Source organism: Xenopus tropicalis, chromosome 5 (assembly GCF_000004195.4).
Source record: "Xenopus tropicalis strain Nigerian chromosome 5, UCB_Xtro_10.0, whole genome shotgun sequence".
Classification (NCBI taxonomy): Eukaryota; Metazoa; Chordata; class Amphibia; order Anura; family Pipidae; genus Xenopus; species Xenopus tropicalis.
The window spans coordinates 108,559,417-108,578,163 of record NC_030681.2 but is presented as its reverse complement, the minus strand read 5'-3'; the positions used below and the strand labels follow the sequence as shown (position 1 = coordinate 108,578,163).

The window sequence follows — 18,747 nt, the reverse complement described above, 5'->3', positions numbered from 1 at the left end:
CACACTATGTCAGATGTTACACAATCAGTCACTGGCTGACTACATATTCAGGGTTAGAACAAGTGGGCGGAGCCAATCCATTTCCACCCATTTATATTTAACCTGATGCCATTATTTAAGTATTAAATAATGTGAAAAGTTGTTGAACTTTCCAGAGTTAGTCACTGGGTATTTGCCATTGAAAGTTAGAAAAAAAAAGTGTGCAGAGCCACCATCAGCCAATCAGATTTCACCTATTTACTGTCAATGGTGAAGTGTGAAATGCTGTCAGTCTCAAACTATTTATGCCAGGGTGCCCACTGTTTTTTTTGCAACCTGGTCACTGGGGGACTGCAGTACAAAAATAAGAAAAGTGGGTTGGGCCACTAACAGCCAATCAGATTTTATCCTTTGAATTTTATTGGTTTAAATTTAAAATGCTGTCATTCTCACACTATTTATGCCAGGGTGCCACTGTTTGTTACTGGGTGACTTTGACTCAAGGTTCTTTAACTATTAATCCTAGGGTCCCTAAACTTTGCAGCCACCAACCACCAATCAGATGTCATTCATTGCTGCCATTCAGACACTATTAAAACCAGGGGCCCCAAACTTTACACAGTGGTTTTTACTATATAACTGTGGTCCAAGGTTAGAAAAAGTGGGAGGAGCCAACAACAGATCAGATTTCATTCAGTGACAACCCAACATGAAGTTTGTTCTCAAACTTTCTTTTCTAGTTAGAAACTCTTTCTCACAGAGCTTACAGTTTGGGGCCTTTGATGCAGGAGTTAGGAGTGGTACATCCCTTTATTACCATACTGATATGAAATCCATATACTTTATGGCCGATTAATAGTGATTAAAAAGTAATCATGAAACTTCACCCATTTATAAGTAGTCCGGTAGCATGCATCTGAACTGATTGCTAGTATGGCAGTTCATAGATTACATAGGTTCTTTGTATTAAAGGAATCATGATCAGTGCACTATTTCCCTGCTTTTCTATAAACTTTAATTTTTACATATGCTAATAGTGAACAGATCTCACATAGAAAAAAAGATTTAGGTGGCAGGACCCATGGTTATATCACTGCTAGACTGTGCCTAAAGCCACGAGAAACATATAAAGTAAAAAGCATTACACAAAGATAATAACATATTTTACATATTGAATTTATATTCACATTGTCTGGATCAAAAGCAACCAAACTAGCCAACCAGAGCCATGCATGTGTATCAGTTTAAAACTAAAGTAGGGAAGAAGAGCCAAATAGACCAGAAACAGATGGACCTTCAGTTTGAAGTGCATAACAAAGTATCCCTTTTAGATCTTAATATTTGTCCACTCAATTAGTTGTCTTTTGTCTCCTTCCATTTCAAATATTTTAGTCAGGGGAACAAATCAAACAGATTTAAAAGGATAGAGACCGGTAGTCCCCCCCATGCACTTTTCTTAGAAATTGCATACAGCATTTATTTGCTCATTTATCTTTGTTGTGCCATGCTGTACTTGTGCCCATTGTTTTACAGATATAGTAAACACTAGTGTGCGAGATATTGCACAAACCAAATGCAGTTAAGTGCATGATTTGCAAGATAAACAGTCTGTTTAGTGAAACATGACATTGTGCCATAAGCTCAGGGCAGAAAGCTACTACTCAGTTTCCTGGAGTGGCTCCCACAGGGCTGCATTTGTGACTTTGTTGCAAGATGTGCAGCAAAGACTTTAAGGGCAGTGACACACAGGGAGATTAGTCCCGGCGCGACAAATCTCCGTTGTCGCGGGTGACTAATCTCCCCGCAAAGCCATCCCACTGGCTAGAATGTAAACCGCCGGTGGGATGGCATACGCAGTGCTGCGATTTGCCGAATCAAGGCAACTTCAGCAATTCTGGCAAATCGCTGCACCGCGTATGCCATTCCACTGGCAATATACATCGCAACTAATCTCCCCGTGTGTCACACCCCTAAAAAGTTGTTTAGACATTTTTATTGATATAGAACATGTTGGCCATCCTTTAAGTAAGCCCATATGTTCCTTTATAAAACAGGAATATAATGAGCATTAAGAAGTCAATGAAATATATAATATATTAATATTATTATGGTGTGAGAAATACACAGTATACATACCAGATGTAATATCTTTTAAGCTACCTTTTGCTTTGTAAAACTGCTTAGTAGATTCTTCCTTGCCTAATGTTATGGCTTGCAAGTAACTGAAAATGATTGATATCCAGATACTGAGCTTTCCAGATTCCAAACATGACACTGCTATGACTTGCAATAAAACCTGGAATCTTTTACAATAACACATTACACAATTACGGAATGGAAATATCCAGAGAAATGTGTCCTTACATTTCCCATTCTCCGATGTTTCCAGCAACCACCAGCAAGGGTGCACGGCTGATAAACTGACAATATTAGAGCAACAGGAATTTTTAAAGACAAGTTTCTCTTTTCTGAAATCAAAACCAGAGACATGAATAGAACTTTAGACATACGGTGGCATTTAAAGGATTTATTTGTGTCTGCAACACTCATTGATCTGTCTGTGATGTTAATGCGTATAGTTTTAAAGATGCAAACAACCACTGGAAATTAGGCCATTTTTATAGTGTTTGCAATATATCACAAGAAAAAGTTTTGTTGAATATAGCAATTGCAACAGTGGAGAACACCTTTACTTTACGATGCAGTACTAATCATATCCCTTGTGAATAGCTATTTATAAAGCACTTTAACTGCTTAAATGAAATTTAAAACCAATTTATAACTCCGGGGAAGGTAAAATTCTTCCCCTAACTGGCTACCCATGGGGCTACTGGGATGCTTTGCTAAACTGCCAGACCTTGCTAGTTGGCACAGAAAGCTTAAGTATTCAATTTAACATATTTTTCTTTTAGTTCTGCCACTCTAACCTGAAAATCAGGTGGGTGTGAAAAATTGTGTACAGGGCTGGAAAGTAGGCTTACCTTCACCTTTACATGATGAGTCAGCCAAAATGGTTGATCTAATTATAATTAAAGCAAGAGTCAAACAGCATAAATCATGATGGAACATTAGTCCTGCGGGATCATTTTATGGAACTGAATGCAATTTGTGCCCACACAACCAAATACTAGTAATAAACTACAACTCAGCAGTGTTATTAAATTAAAGCATCTGTGCTCAGATGGTGAATAGGGGTGGCATATTGTAATAATGGTACTGGTGTTTCCCATTTTTCTATTTATACACATTTCCAGACTGTGGTCACCAAACAGATTTCATGGAATCAGTTGGTTTACTTGAATTTAGATGGCTAAGTTTATGAGCTTCAACAGAATGGGCTCCTGCAAGTCGTGCCTCTTGGCCCCCAAGCCCTATGCAGCTCAGAAGAGACTCAGGGTACTGAGGGGCCTGGGTTTGTAAGTGCCAGGTTTTATTAAGCCCGTTAAACCCCGTTAAGTTAAACAAAATCTAAACCTTATTTGTATAAGAGAATGTTTGACTGGTCTTTTAGTAAAATTGATTTTCCTATGCATTTTCTTGCTGTTCTTGACAAATCAAAAATTACATATTTGTAATTTCCATGTCTGGAAATAGTGTTCCTTGCTTTTCAGAAATGGATCACTTGAGAGGTAATAATAATTTAAGGAAATCTAAAAACCTTAAACAAGATAATTATTCATTCACTTTCTGAGCACATATTTAGTATTTCAGTACTTAATTTATTAAACCTTTGAGCCACAGAGCATATTATTCCCAGAAAAATTGCGATGGAACTGGAATGGTTTAAAATGACTCATATATCCAGGGAAATTTGATTTTGTATTACAGCCTTTTCTGTACCGGTGACCAATCATTATACACGGTGCATAAACAAAATGACCGCTGCCCAACAATTCCTAAGAACATGACTAATAATTATTTTCTACTCTGAAACGGAGAGCAGAGACCTGCCGCAATTCATTCAAGCAGGAACGTAATGTGCAAAGTGCAAAAAATTCGGTCAGGACACCCCAACTTTCAAGTCTTTTTGCCGTTCATTAATACAGTACTGCTGAACGCAGGCAGTGCTGTATTTATGCTCCAAAACACAGTGCAATGACCAGTGGCAATGCACTGAAGTAAGGAAGTGTGCAAAGTTCAAAAAATGGCTGCTTGTGCAACCTTCCACTTTGTTAATTAGCTTTTTCATAATATGATATACAGTAGGTGCTGCTTGTTTTAGCTGGTTGTGACAGTAAAAGTTATAGTCTGGGTCTGAGAGATTGTTCTGCTCAGGTAGAAGAGTGTGATCCAGCTGCAACTGAGTACATGGGGTGATTATGGATGATGGCATGTTAAAGAGAAACATAATTGATGTATGCTGAGAAATGGCTTCTTGTAATGAATTCTACCAGACTCAGTATTCTCATTACTGAAATGAAGATGAGGAAAGAAATAGGACTGGTAATGGGTGCTCCAATTCAGAGTTGCTTAATGTTCCATATTTTTTGTAAATGTATAAAATCCTGTAATATGCATCCTGCAGCTTAGCTTGAACCCAGGACATTGTACTCCATGGCCTTTACGCAGTGGCGTGAATAACAAATCACTGTCTATGGCGCTTTCTATTATTTCTTCTACTGCACTGTTTTAACTGGGCACTGCTGTCCTGCAGCTTTATTGTTTTTGTCTCTTTAAAAGCCCCAGACCTACAGCCTGGACCTTGATAGTCTAGTGTTATTAGTTACTGGTGTGCTTCCTGTTTGCATCCTAATTTGTACTCCCTACCTTATTTGTGATCTTGTTTGATTGCTGACTACACTGCCATTTTACTTCTACTCTGTATTGGGTTTGTGTTCTGGTATATTCTGTCCTCTCCAAACCTCTCCTATCTTATGTTTGGACTCCTAGCCTGCCCAGTGGCTGCTCTGTATACCTTACAATTACATGGTTAAGTACAGGTAGCACCGGAGCAGAGGACCCATGTATGCTGATTTATACAAAGGCTCTTCCTGAAGTCAAACGTGGCTGTTGATGTTACAGGTGAATGTACAGTATGTGCTGAGAACTGGTCTCCTGTGTGGATCTTGGGTTTTGGAGACTGTGACAAATTTTGTCCATCGATATATTTTGTATTCATTTATTTATGTATTGATTTAATACATTAACCTTTATATATTGCCCTGTAACCTACATTAAATAGCTAACGGTAATCTAAGTTTAACATGAGGACACAGTGCAACACTGTGCATGGGTGTGTATTGGAAAACACTAATAAATACATGAATACCAGTTTGTACTGCATGGACAATCATTCATTTTTCATGGTCACTGACACTCTTAAGAGGTGTGGCTATTGGTATGCACAGCACACGGGGATAAAGGTTTATGATTACAGAAGCCAATATAATTGCTTAATTAATAAATAATATCCATGTATATTATGTTTCCCCAGTATGGGAGGGGGTAGGCATTTGGCTTGTCCTTTAGAAATGAATCTGACATTAGCTGAGATACGATACAATATGAAAACAGTGTTGCTTCACTCTATGCAAATCAGGGTAGACTTGCCATGAAAGGAACAGCGTTACATAAGGTTCATAAATAGGCTAGTCTAGCCCTGGTGACAATTCCCTTTAATTACTGAGACTTATGAACAATGTAGTGTAATGCTAAAACATAGCCCTCCATTAGATATAAATAACGACTGTCCATAAATAAAGGGATGAGTTGGCAACCCCCCTATCTAGAAATGCAATTACCTGAAACCATAGCTCTGTTAATTGCTGACTGAAAAGGAAGAGATGTTAAGGGCTGGGGATTATCAGTGTGAAAAAGGAAAACTTGAGCCTATTATTAACCACCTTCATTGTTTCTGCTTTTAGCCTATTTCCATACAGCCCCCCTATTTCTGCATATTTGAACCTGATTAAATTAAGAGCAAATTTTCCTTTTCGTTTAGTTATTTTTGCCTTAAAAGTAAAAGAAAAACATTCTGTTTGTTAGCAGAGCCTACATTTCATTGTTGGCTCCAAAAGCATTATGAAGGAGTACATTATTGCATGTACTGAGCATTCTTCCCTACGTATTTACAGATCTAAGTGGGAGCTTTCATGTTGCTTGCCTAAGCATCAATATCCAGTGATTTGTAGCACTGTTGGACAAACTTTTTTATGGATTACACAGGAATAAGCAGTTTGCAACTGGACTTTGTTTTTGGGGTGTTTTTTTTTTTCTCTTCTGTCTTTTTCTGGCTGAAATGTAATAAGTTATCTGAATACAGTGGAACAGTTAATAATCAGATAATCAGAGGGACAGATTTAACTCATTTCTACTAATGTCTGAACTGAAAAAGCCCATGCCGGAAAAAGTTGCAGAAAAGTTGCAAAACTCGAACTGGCCCACAAAAACCCAGTGTCAAAAATCTGAAAACCTCTACAGTTTCGAAACAAAGAAGGATCCTTCAGGGAAGGGAAGAGACATTTGCCATTGACTTCTACACAAATTGTCAGATTTGGATTTTTAGCCGTTTAGTCACATAGTAATGTGTCTAAAAACTTATTTTTCTACTTTTAGTGATAAAAAATATGAATTAAAAAAAAAATCTGAGCATTAGTAAATAGCCCCTAAATCTACACATTTATTTTAAATCATTCATCTTTCTATTTAAACCTTCACCTATTCATTTTCCAGTCTTCCAACTGCACAGTCTGGTTGCTAGGGTAAGTGAGACCCTACAAACATTAACTACCTAAATTCTAAATGAGAGAGCTTTGGAACCAAAACGGAAATATTTCAGAAACCACAAATAAAAGACCAGCTGCACACTATGTTGGAATACCTCTAGCTTCATGATCAGAAAGTGAGTTTCAAGGTAAATTGCCCCTTAAAGCAATATCAAAATACACTTTTTTTTCTGTTTAGCTTGATATGTTGAGATTTTATTTCAGGCCTTGAAGGGTTTATATGGGCACTGGCCACTTAAAGGGGAACTCCAACCAAACACAACTTAAGCTTTTGAAAAGTAAATATAACTTCAAGCAACAGTTCCCTAACGCTGCCCCCCCTGTTCTCCTGCTGATCTGGCTGACTACTTTGACACTCAAAATTTTTACAGTAGTCGACTGTCCTAATCCCATAATTCCCTGCACACGTGATGTCAATAAGGAAAAGTACATCACAGGCAATGCATTGTGGGTTATGTAGGTCCGGCATGCTGTTAGCATGGAGAAGTTGCTACAATTTGTAACATTAATGTTTTAGTCCTTCCACTCCTGCCAGAATTTCAAATGATGCAGAAAGATTATAGTGATAGGTATATTAGGGGTTTCTGTGTTGTGTAGGGCTCTTTATCAAATTATGGTTTGGAAGCCTGATATCCCCTTTAATATATTTGCATTGAAACGGTGCAGAATTTCTAATCCCAAACTGGGTAAATTGCAGCTAGTACACACTTACTTTAAGCTAACATTTAGTATGTTATATAATGTCCTGTTTCTAGGCACTTTGCAATTGGTCTGCATTATGTATTTTTTATAGTTGTTGAATTATTTGCCTTCCTCTTCAGCCTCTTTTCATCAAAAAAAAACTATTGCTCTGTGAGGCTGCAATTTTATTGTTATTATCACTTTTTATTACTTATCTTTCTATTCCAGTCTTCTCTTATTCATCTGTCAATCTCATATTCAAAGCTAGCAACATACCAAACTGGAGAGCTGCTACATAAATAGCTAAATAACTTAATTAACTAAAAAAACCCACAATCAATCAATTAAAAATAAAACCAATTACACATTGGCTCAGACTATCAGTGCCTATATCATACTAAAAATATATTTAAAAATGCACTAAACATGAACTACTTCTTTAATGCAACTTGGGGGGAAGTCACAAATGACACAGTTGCAGATTTTTAACACTATGCACAATTTCAGTGCAAATGAAGAGCTCAGTTCCCCTTCCAGCACCCCCGCCAGTTTTATATGTGAGCAAATAAAATGCAGATGTGTATGAGGCCTTATTTGCAGGCTAACCAGACCTTCAGATCATGATTTAACCTCTAATGTCTACTGTATACTTTAGCTCTAAATGATGTGGAATATACTAACCATCACTCATCAAGGCATTACATGGGGTTATTGACATTTAAAGTATACATTACCAGAGTATTCTACTGGATAGGCAGTGCATGTTTAGAAAAACTATGCCCCTTTGATGCTTTTGGTTGTGTATTGATGCAATTTTAAAATGTGACCCCTGCATTCTGCTTCCTGCCATGAAATGTATGTTACACATAATTAAATCCACATGAGACAACATGCCAGTAAGCAGGAAGCAGAATATTCCATTGGGCAAGATTTGATAAACGGAGGAAAGTTATGACCTATAGCCTATAGACAATATACAGTGTGTTTGTGTGTGTGTGTGTATGTGTGTGTATGTATATATATAAACGTTTCAGCTGTCTCCACAGCCCTTTTCAAAGTGTATATATATATATGTGTGTGTTATATTAGATGTGGTTTAGGTGAGAATATGCCTTTAATTCATGCAGCTATGATAACTCAGTATAACATTGTATCACACATATCTCTGCTGCTCATGTTTTTCCAGTCTTGCCAATTTAGTAGTTATTTTCCCCAGGCTGCACTAAACTGTTTTCTATGTGAAGGTGGGGGATGGAAGGGGGGGTTACAAAACCTTTAATGGTTTATTACAGCTATTTATAATGTTGTTGATGTACAGTAGCTGCTTTTCATTTTGCCTACAATAATCTCATCTATTGTACTGACAAACTGTATGGATATAACCTTTATTTGTTTCTTGCTATTAAAGTTGCCAACTTTTCTGGACAAAAAAAATCTGGCCTTTCTATATTTTTATGCTTCTTTTCTCTTAATAACATTGAGCCAAGTGGCAACCCTACTTGGTATACATAAAGTGACATCATTATTAGCTATGATAGCTCATAGATATGATATTACATAGACTGGAAATAGTCCACAAATTAGCCTTTCAAAAGGAAAGGTATAAAATTGCTCCTGTATTTAACTGTTCACAACAAAAGGTTTATAGAATATAACATGTAAATCACTATGCTATGTTCAGAAGTTCCTATAATAATATTGAGTATTTTTGTTTTTTTGCAAGGTTTAATTTCAAATCACAAAGGGCAGAGTTATCTTTTCCTCTTCACTGACTTCATCCTTTTCCCACATGCATTATCAAACTGTACCTAGACATAAACGTCAACTGACTTTGAGACATAAAAGATTAACTCTTTGAGTATAAAGTCCTTTACTACTGTTTGAACAATAGTATAGGATGGAATGTGTATTCTTGTCTACAGTAGTACCATACCAACGTGAGTGGGATAAGTTATGGGGGCAATTAAAAAAAAAATAACTGACACAATCCTATCACTTATAGGAATGTGACTTTAGTGCTGGGGACAATTTACATGTTACTTTCTTGCATTTCTATTTGCCAATGGCGAATCTTAAATAGAAAATTGTCATTTTAAGAATTAAGGGCCGCCTCATGGGATCATAGTATTCACAGAGCACACAAACAAGCCAAGGCACATATACTGTACATGCTAGGCCCCATCAGCCAATGAATGGGCAGAGTTCTGCCTTTTGCTCCCACACACACATAGCCTATCACTAAATGGTGGCTCAAGGGAAAGGATGTAAAAATGGAATATTTACTGATATATATATATTCCAGTTTGGAGAGATTCTTTAATAAAATTTGCAGCAGAAAAATTTGTTGCACAGAATTTTTTTTGTTGTGCGTCAAATTCGGGGCCGTTGGTCAAAAAGGGCGTAGTTGCGTCAAATCGGGTGTGATCATGTCAAATTGTGCACGATCGTGTAAAAAAAAAAAGGCGCGGTCGCGTAAAAAAAAACCGTGGGTGACAAAAAAAATCGACACGGGCGACAAAAAAGACGAGGGCAACAACAACAAAAAAATATATATATAATATATATATTTCAGTTTGATGAGATTCTTTAATGGGTCACTTAACATAAACTATCTGTTAGTTAAGTATTTATTCTGGGGATATAGTTTTCCTTTAAGAAACACTGATCCAGACTGCCCAACATTGCCTGTCGCCGCTTTTGAATGAAAGTTATAGATTCCCATGCGGCATTCCATTTCTTGTCAGAGTACTGAGCTTCCCAACTGAGATAATGCACTGCACTGTTAGCTTCGAAGAAATGTGTTAATTAATTTAGTCTGTCAATTAATTCACACCTGACTAAAGTGTAAATTACATGTTAATGGAGGATTTGTAAGTAGTTAGTAAGGCTGATCAAATTTGATGGATGGGTTCATATTGTACAGCACTAAAATATTCCAAAGAAGCCAGATCATACTGTGTCAGGTTACTGGAAATCAAAAAAACAAACAAACCACCCATTTTTTAATCTTGCCAATACAACAAAGGGGCAACAAAACAGAAAACTGTGTTGGATTTCTTATTCATTTCATGACTATGGGCAGAGACTTCATTCTGAATGGCATTATTCACAGGAGCCTTGATGTTCATGAAATGTGAACAAGATCAGCCGCGACTGCCTCTATTAACTAAAGGCTCCACAATAGAAAATCATGATATATTAATTATTCTGGTGCAATGAATGTAATGCTTTATGTAAAGATATTTATATATTTGCCATAAGGATATAATAATGTCATAAAGCACCACATGTGTGGCTGTAAAGCTGTTAGTGCTGAATGTCTGAAAGTTCCCTGAAACTTGATGCCAAAGTTTTGTTATCTATCTGGGGATATATACAAATATAGTATATACAGTGTATATAGACTTGTTCGATTAATTGTAATAGCTGAGGCAAGGGGACAAATAAGGGCACATACTGCAAGTAGACACAGTCTGATATTTGCTAAAGCCAAAAGTGTTTGATTTCCAAACTTTTCAGTGAATGTCTCCAACTGACCAGACAGAATAACGAAATCATTTTCAGTAGGAAATAGCCAGCAGCCATTCAGGATAAAGAGTAACCCCTATGGATAAAACAGAGTGTGTGGAGGAAAATGATTTCTTAGCTGTAGAATATAGCTGATAATATGAACAATAAATGTTCATGTTATAACAAAGTTGCTTTCTTACCTATAGCCACGCCAGTTTCTAACAACTGCATTCCAATTTATTAATCTAATAAGAAATTAAACTCTGATTACAAATAACTCCTATTACAATTAAGTATGTAAAACTGGACATTTTTATGCACATAGTCGATTCATGATGTAAATGCAGACCCTGTACATGCAGATATATATATATAAATACATAAATAGGCTAAGTTTGCTAACTTGTGTTCCAAGCTCATTTTAGCACTATGAAAACTAACATACTCAAAAATCTGATTTCTAAATTAAGAACTAGCCAATCTTCTTTAAAATGTGACCAAAGCAAGTATTAAAGCAATGTTAGCCAGTTTAGGCTACTTATATTTGCATTCGGAGTTAGGCAAAGGCAGAATTGACCTCTGCAATATTTTCAGTTTTTTTCTTTAGAAATTTTGAAATTTCTGGAAATGGTTGTTTTGCTTTGAAATAGTAAATCTGGATATAATCATGATATAATATCATATGTGCACAATATAGTAAAATATGTTTACTCCAGGTTTCATAGTGACTGGAGTGTAGTTGCAGTGCTGTTATATGCTTGGTTGGTATGTTACTACAGGTATGGGATCCCTTAGAGTGGACTCCCATAAAGTCCATTTTAAGCAAATCATTTTTCATTTTTACACATGATTTTCCTAATACTCTGTAATAATAGAACAGCACCTTATTTCAAGTGTATATATTTAGCCTATATTTATTTTGGCTAGCAGGTGGCATCAACCTGTAAGATTGGCCAGTAGGGTGGATTTCCTTTCAGAGGCCTATACAAGGGAGCGCATCAGCCCAGCACTTCCTCTTTGGCTTACAGGAAGGACAGACAATATCGAGCCACACAAGGTGGAAAGCTGCATCTTGCTAGAGCTGTAGAAGTGAGAAATAGATAGGGTAGCCAGCAAACACAACCCATGTCCCAGCGAGGAGTGAGTATTGGGGAAGAGTCCCCAGGCTATGGTTCTCTAGTTAGGGAGCTGGAGTTTGTAGAGCTGTAGTGAGGCTGCATGTGGACATGATAGGGAAGGGGATAGTAAAAAGGAGAAGAAGCCTGTTTAGTGGCTGGTTTGTGGCGTACCTACTTCTTGTATAAAGGCCTAATGGTCCCAAATTTTGTGAATAATAGATTCCATACATATGCATATTGCTGTGTGCCGATGCAAGCAATAAAACTTATCTGCTTAAAAATCTGCTATCCAGTATCTAGTAGTGATAACTCTAAAGCAACTGGACTCACTCAGTTATATTGAAAAGGCTTCACTGCTCATCTGAATGGCTTTTTCAGTTCAATTGCTTGGATGAGTGATGAAACGTTTTCAAGATTACTCAGCCACTTCACTTGCTTTAGACATATTACTGCTAGATACTGTTTATTGTGACATGAAGGAAAGGAAACCTTCCACTTCCACTACCAATTATATTAAATAGAATGTTCACATCACAACTTTTAGTGTAACAAAGAAATGAATATGTCAAGGACTTTCGCAAATTTTCTTCCTTTTATATTGTTTAAGGTGTTTGAATTGTAATTTTCTTATATACCTCACTAACCTGAAATAATACTATCTGGTTGCTAGGTCAGTGATTCTAAAGCAACAGTTTTGTTGTTATTATTTTTTTTCACTAATGTTTCTCTTCTCTTCAGGACCTTTCCTATTTGTCAGTCTGTCATTCAAACCACTGCCTTGGAGTGCTGCAGGCCAAAAAGTAAAATACTATGCAATAATTAGACAAAAATAAAAGATCCATTGCAAACAATTTTATAATACAAGAACTTATTCTCTAATATTACTGTTCCTTTGTGCCGGCTGTACTTGGAACTCACAGCAATGTGATGTCCCTTTTTCTGTTGCGTGTCACATGCGGGCCCACTGTATTACATCTGATTGCTGGACACAAAATCTGACACACATAGTTGAAAAAAATGTACAAAGTTCAGATTTCCGTCCTTTATATCTAATGCAAATATGGCTAAAAAAAATACAAAAAATATTTCCCTCAAACCTATCACCTCAAGTTGTGTCCTTAGGTTCAACTCTTTGTGCTACATAATTAGACAAAATGCTGCCTGTGTGTAACAGTGCTACATACTGGAGGGGCAGCATACGCATGTCAAATAGTCAGAAGATGGGCATCCCTGGTCCCAACATTTTGGTGTCATTCAAAAGACAAAAGGCAGGAGCACTAAGGGACACAAGGTTCACAGGACCCTGTACTTATTGACTGTTCAGTGCTGGCATTAAGTATAAAGCTTTACTGCTTCTATCAGCATTGCCATTTGCAGCTGCACTAAATATGGCCAAGGGGCAGGACACAAGTGATACGTTTATCTTAAGGCAACATTTTTCTCGCCTTAGCACTTGCACCACTGCCCACAGTAAAGAAGCCCTTTAAATTTAGTCACCCAAGACAAAATCCTGGAAATTACCCACAGAAGAGTAGCTTTACAAACTATACATTTTCCAAAAAAAAAATAAACCACACAGACCATTTATTTCTGAAATTACTAACCCTTAATGAATGTAATGGCTGCAATGAATTTAATTATATGGAGTAATATTTGGATAATATTTTAACACACAGAGGTGATAGAGGTACCCTACATATAATGTGGACTAATGTAATGGAAGCTTATATAGCTCTATGTAGCTTCTATATAGCTCATGTTAAACATTAATTCTATCCTGGAGAAGTCATGTATTTCCGTAAAAATATATTCTATGGTTGGTCCATTCTTCTTCACAAATATAATTAGTTACATACAATAGTAATGCGGCAAAACCTCTAGAGATCATACATAACACATTAAGCATTTACGCTGTATATATAAAACAAGAAGGTGTAAAGTGAAATACAATTTTTTTCGCCTTTCGCTTAACATTAGTAAATGGGGTAAAGCAAAGCCATTTCAGGAAGAAATGCATTTATTTGCAATTCATTTTAATTAATCATGACATTTCAAACTTAATTCTATTTCAGACTACCGCAGACATGATAATTACTCTGCACTGCTGACATTTAGTGGAAAAGTTTTAGAAACACTACATGCCATTTCACAATGTCAAACTCTGATTGTATGATGTTGGCTTTAACAGAAGCTCTTCTCTAGAGTTAAATGTATCTATCTGCTATAAATGAATGGAACAGATTACACAGTAGGGAGCTTTTCGGACACATTAGAGGGCCAAGAAGCATAATACTACTGAAAATCAAGTTTCTTTCCAAAGCGGGGCTGGAGGGCAGCGAGCAGTCTCACAACACTCCATTCTTTCACAGGGAAAAGTCGTTCTAAATATTTTGGAATATGGATCCCTGGTGTGCATGAAAGCATTATGTGCTCACAGAAGTCTATAGGAGGAGAGTGATCTATGATCCTTTTGGTTTTCAGTGCACTGTATGCTCCCTGAATCATTACAAATCTGAAGGGGAATCCCTTTAATGAGCTTTCAGCAGCAAGAGAGCCAGGGATTCCCAGTACCTTTCAGTTAAGCAAAAGAAATATTCAGAAAGTAAGCCTGCTTCCAAAACAAAGCTGAGCTCAAGGTACCAGTTATTGTCAAACAATTTGTGCTGCAAGAAAATCTGAGGAGAACAGTACAGGTAGAGATAATGTTGTCCATTGAGAGTTATGCATGGTCCCAGAAACTTCCAGGATGAGGATACCGCACTATCTTTCAGGGAAGTGCATGGTGCAAGAAACAGAGGGAGAGGCAACCACAGTCCAAGTGTGCAAACTACCCTAAAACTTCCATTTAGAGAAGGTTCATGTTCCCAGAAACATACAGAGTGTAAAATGCCTATTAAATGCCAAGGCATCTGACCTGATAAGTGATCAGTTTTTAAACACAAAGTGAATTCCCCTATACATATAATTCATTTTTTTACCATTTGTTTTTGACCTGCACAACTTCAACTTTTCCTTTCAGTTACAGTTCAACTCTCAATTCTTTCCTAGTTTGTTCCCCTCTAGATAACTTCTCTAAGTGCTATAAAGTTGTATTTCTAAAGCATGCTATCACCGAATACTTTCTATTACTTCATGTGTCTTAAACCCTCTCTGCCTAACCCATTTGTTTAAAACTTCTCCTAGTACCAAAGCAAATTTGTATGACCTCCCTATTTTCCCTTATTGTTTTATATACATTTTTTTTAATCCATTTGAGAATCCATTAATGCTGGACCTCCTCTACCTTTTACAAATCTACCCTCTCATTATAGTTATTTTAAACCAAGCTCCTTGGTCCGCTAAAGAGAAAGTTGAGACAGTTGAGTCTTTCAGTTTGCCTGCACTATGGGAACTGATCCTTTATAAACTGTAATTATAACAACAGTAACATATAAGTTATTATCTATGTCCAGTTTAAGTAACTGAAGCATGTTTATGTCTATTTTATGGCATTATGGAAACTTGTACCTTTGGAACTTCATTTGTAACTTGTTAAATTATTCCAAACATACAAGGATAATGTCACAGTTGATGAACACATCACTTTCCTCTACAGAGTAATGGTCTGTAATTAAAGTATGTAGTTAGAGTTGCAATACAGGTAAGGGATTGGTTATCTCGAAACCCATTATCCAGAAAGATATAATTAAACCTTATTGGAGGCAAAACAATTCTATTGGGTTTGATTAATTTTTTAAACAATTCTATAGTAGAACCCCCAGGTCCCAAGCATTATGGATACCAGGTCCCATGCCTGTAGTCTAAAAGTAAAAGTGGAGAACCAGTCACTCTGAATAAATTTACATTGAACATCACAACAAAAAGTTAATTTAAAGCAGTTACAAACAAAGTTTTATTAGGAAAACTAATATTTCTTTAGAAAATCACCATTATTTTAATATGCAACAGAGCACAGCAATAAATATACTGTAAAGGATACAGACATTGAACAAGACATTATCTGTAAAACTAACTCTGTATATAAAATATCACTAAACCTCTTCAGCCACAGCAGTGCACTCTGGAATGAAGCAAAACAAACAAGAATCTACCCAAAAACCTAATTTTATTGGGAAACTGCATAGCATCATTTCTCATTAAACTCCCAAAAGGAAAACGCGCATACATAAAACATAATTAGAACTAAAATTCAACATAGAAAAAATATGTTTATCATTATATTTATATGGGTACATTCTCTAAACTGCTAGTGATGACCTGAAAAGTGGTGGGAAATACTGTGGGGAGCCAGGGGGATGTGACAAGGTTCTTGCATATGGTTACAGAGTACAAGGTATTTTCTTTGCAACATATAGGACACGAAGTTCCAAGCAATCGGAGATGGCTGAGTGTCAAGGTTACACAAATCAGGAACCTGTATGACTACAAGAGCCTCTCATTGCCAAACCCTCCTCAAATCAATACTCTGTTCTAGCTACTTCTTCTTGTATTTACAAGAAGTGGACCTTGCTGCACCATTTATATGGCCCAAGAGACATCGGAAAAGTTACATTAGCCAGGAACAGTGTAGACTACAACATTATGTCAATACAAAGGCTGCAAATGTTTTTAAGATTGGAAAAATGACCCCTAATTACCTTAACTGCCCATTTTAGCCTGTCTGCGGAGAAACACTGTTTGCCCTTCAGTTGACTTAGATCATGCAGTACATTTATGTACAGGGTTAGTGTGTATTTTTAAACTTAAATTTCCTTAATATAAATAAAACCTAAAATGTGTAACAAACGGTTTCAAATTAATTATCAATGACACATGACTTTTTAGTGCCTTAATTTCACCTGTTGAATTCACTTAGATTTAGCACTTATTTTACTTATCCATCCAATATAGGACATGCATACTGTAGTCTTACCTGAATATGTCCCTGGTACATTGTGCTTGAGAATCCCCTGGTAGCCAAAGTATGTTTGATACTACGGAGCTGCAGACTTTACACAGATTTGCTGTTTGATAATAGGATCCTAGGAGCTCATGTGCTGAGCTGCTACCTATTTACTATCGCAGGGAGCTGTCTGCTCCTTTATGGTGCTGAACCAGATGACTGAGCGGGATAGGATGGAGCAGAAACAGCTAGTATCTCCGATGCTAACAATTCTGGATGTCTGAAAAGAAACTCCTCTTCTATGTAACTCTTTCTTGCTTTCTGCTTGGCTTGCTCATCTCTTTCTCTGGCATGGGCCCTCCCCTGGGATCAAAGCTGCACCTCCCCTCCTTATTCTTTGCTGACTGCTGGAACAGAGAAAGCCGGCAGCATGACACAGAAGCACTAACCAAGGCTCAGTACCTGCAAGAGATCACTAAGCTTCATCTGAGCCCAAGCTCGGCCTCTTCATCATGACATCAACAAGCACTCCTCGTATCCACTCCTCCCCTTGATCTTAGCCAGGGAATGCTGGAACAGGGAAATAACAGTATTAATTACCTCCCCTGTCTCAATACCCAGGGAGACTGTTCTCAACTGCAGATCACAATGCTATTCTCTCATGGAAATTCCCCTCTGCAGCTTCCCCCCCATCTTTTAAACTTGGTTTGCATTGTAGCAATTATCTAAACCCCCAGTGCTTTTCCAATTACATATAACTTAAAACACAATGTCGTTCTATATTAGTACATTTAACACAAGCAATAATTACTCATCTAATGTGCAGCTTATATAAAAGGGCAAAGTAAAGTGTAAGACTCGACTAGAGAGGATGGAAATAAATAAAACACTGGCTGAATGTTTCGCACTTGCTAGCCAGGCATGTCATAGAGAATGCATTTAAGATTCCATACTGCTGGATAACTAGTAATACTATATAAAGACCTATAATCAAGGCATTAAAGTTTTGTTTAACTCTACATTGTTTTGGCTGTACATCCTTTTATGACTACATGTCTGCATAACTTTGGGGCTTTACTACTTATGACACTTGTGAATACAGTGTAGCAGTGTAACAGTGCTTGTGTAGCACAAAATAGATACTCTGTTGTTTTTTTTTTCCAATCTGCCCAGAATAGTTTCCTGGATATTACTGTAAGCAAATGAGAATACAGTTTCTTGGCATATATGATATTGGAAACTGTACTCTGGAGGATGGGAGATGTAATCATGGATATAATTAAACTAAATTTAATATTTAATAGGAAAAAAAGGAAGAAACACATGGGTGAAAGGGCATCTCGTTATGAGAATATTATAGATGGTGTTACATAGCCTGATTTATATTTAATAAAAGGAGAAAATAACGGCTCTATAAATGTGGAATGTATTGTATTTATTTATAATGCAACGCAATTGTACACAGTGCTTTATGGGGCATAAAGACATCAGGGTTGCAGTTATTTTAAGTTATACAGTAAAAATAGATAAATATATGCTTAAGGGCTTAGGTGTTTCAATACACAGTTGGGATGAGGTCTCTGCCCCCAAAAGCTTACCATCTATTATAAAAAGAAAACAAACAGAAATAAGGGGGTGGGGCAAAAGTGCATAGGCCAAGAATTATGGCCAGTAGATTGTCCTGAGCTGAGCAGAAGGCCAGGGAAGGAGTGTATATGGAGATAAAAGCTATTCTATAACCAATGCCACAAATATCTGGAATGTGGAAGATCAGTCAGTGGGAATCCAGACCTGGGATGCTCATTGAGGATTGACTCAAAAGCACAGCCCTAATATTGAAGGGATTTCTCAG

At 36.9% G+C, this 18,747-nt stretch overlaps 1 protein-coding gene across 1 annotated transcript in view; it reads right to left on the bottom strand.

The window, feature by feature from the left end:
• pex5l (peroxisomal biogenesis factor 5-like) overlaps positions 1–17,343 on the bottom strand; it is a 130,840-nt gene extending 113,497 nt beyond the window's left edge. The window contains exon 1 of the mRNA XM_031902526.1: positions 16,926–17,343. Within this exon, the coding sequence (XP_031758386.1) occupies positions 16,926–16,946 (21 nt within the window). The 5' untranslated portion in view covers positions 16,947–17,343. The remainder of the gene's footprint in view (positions 1–16,925) is intronic.
• Positions 17,344–18,747: the final 1,404 nt, after the last annotated feature.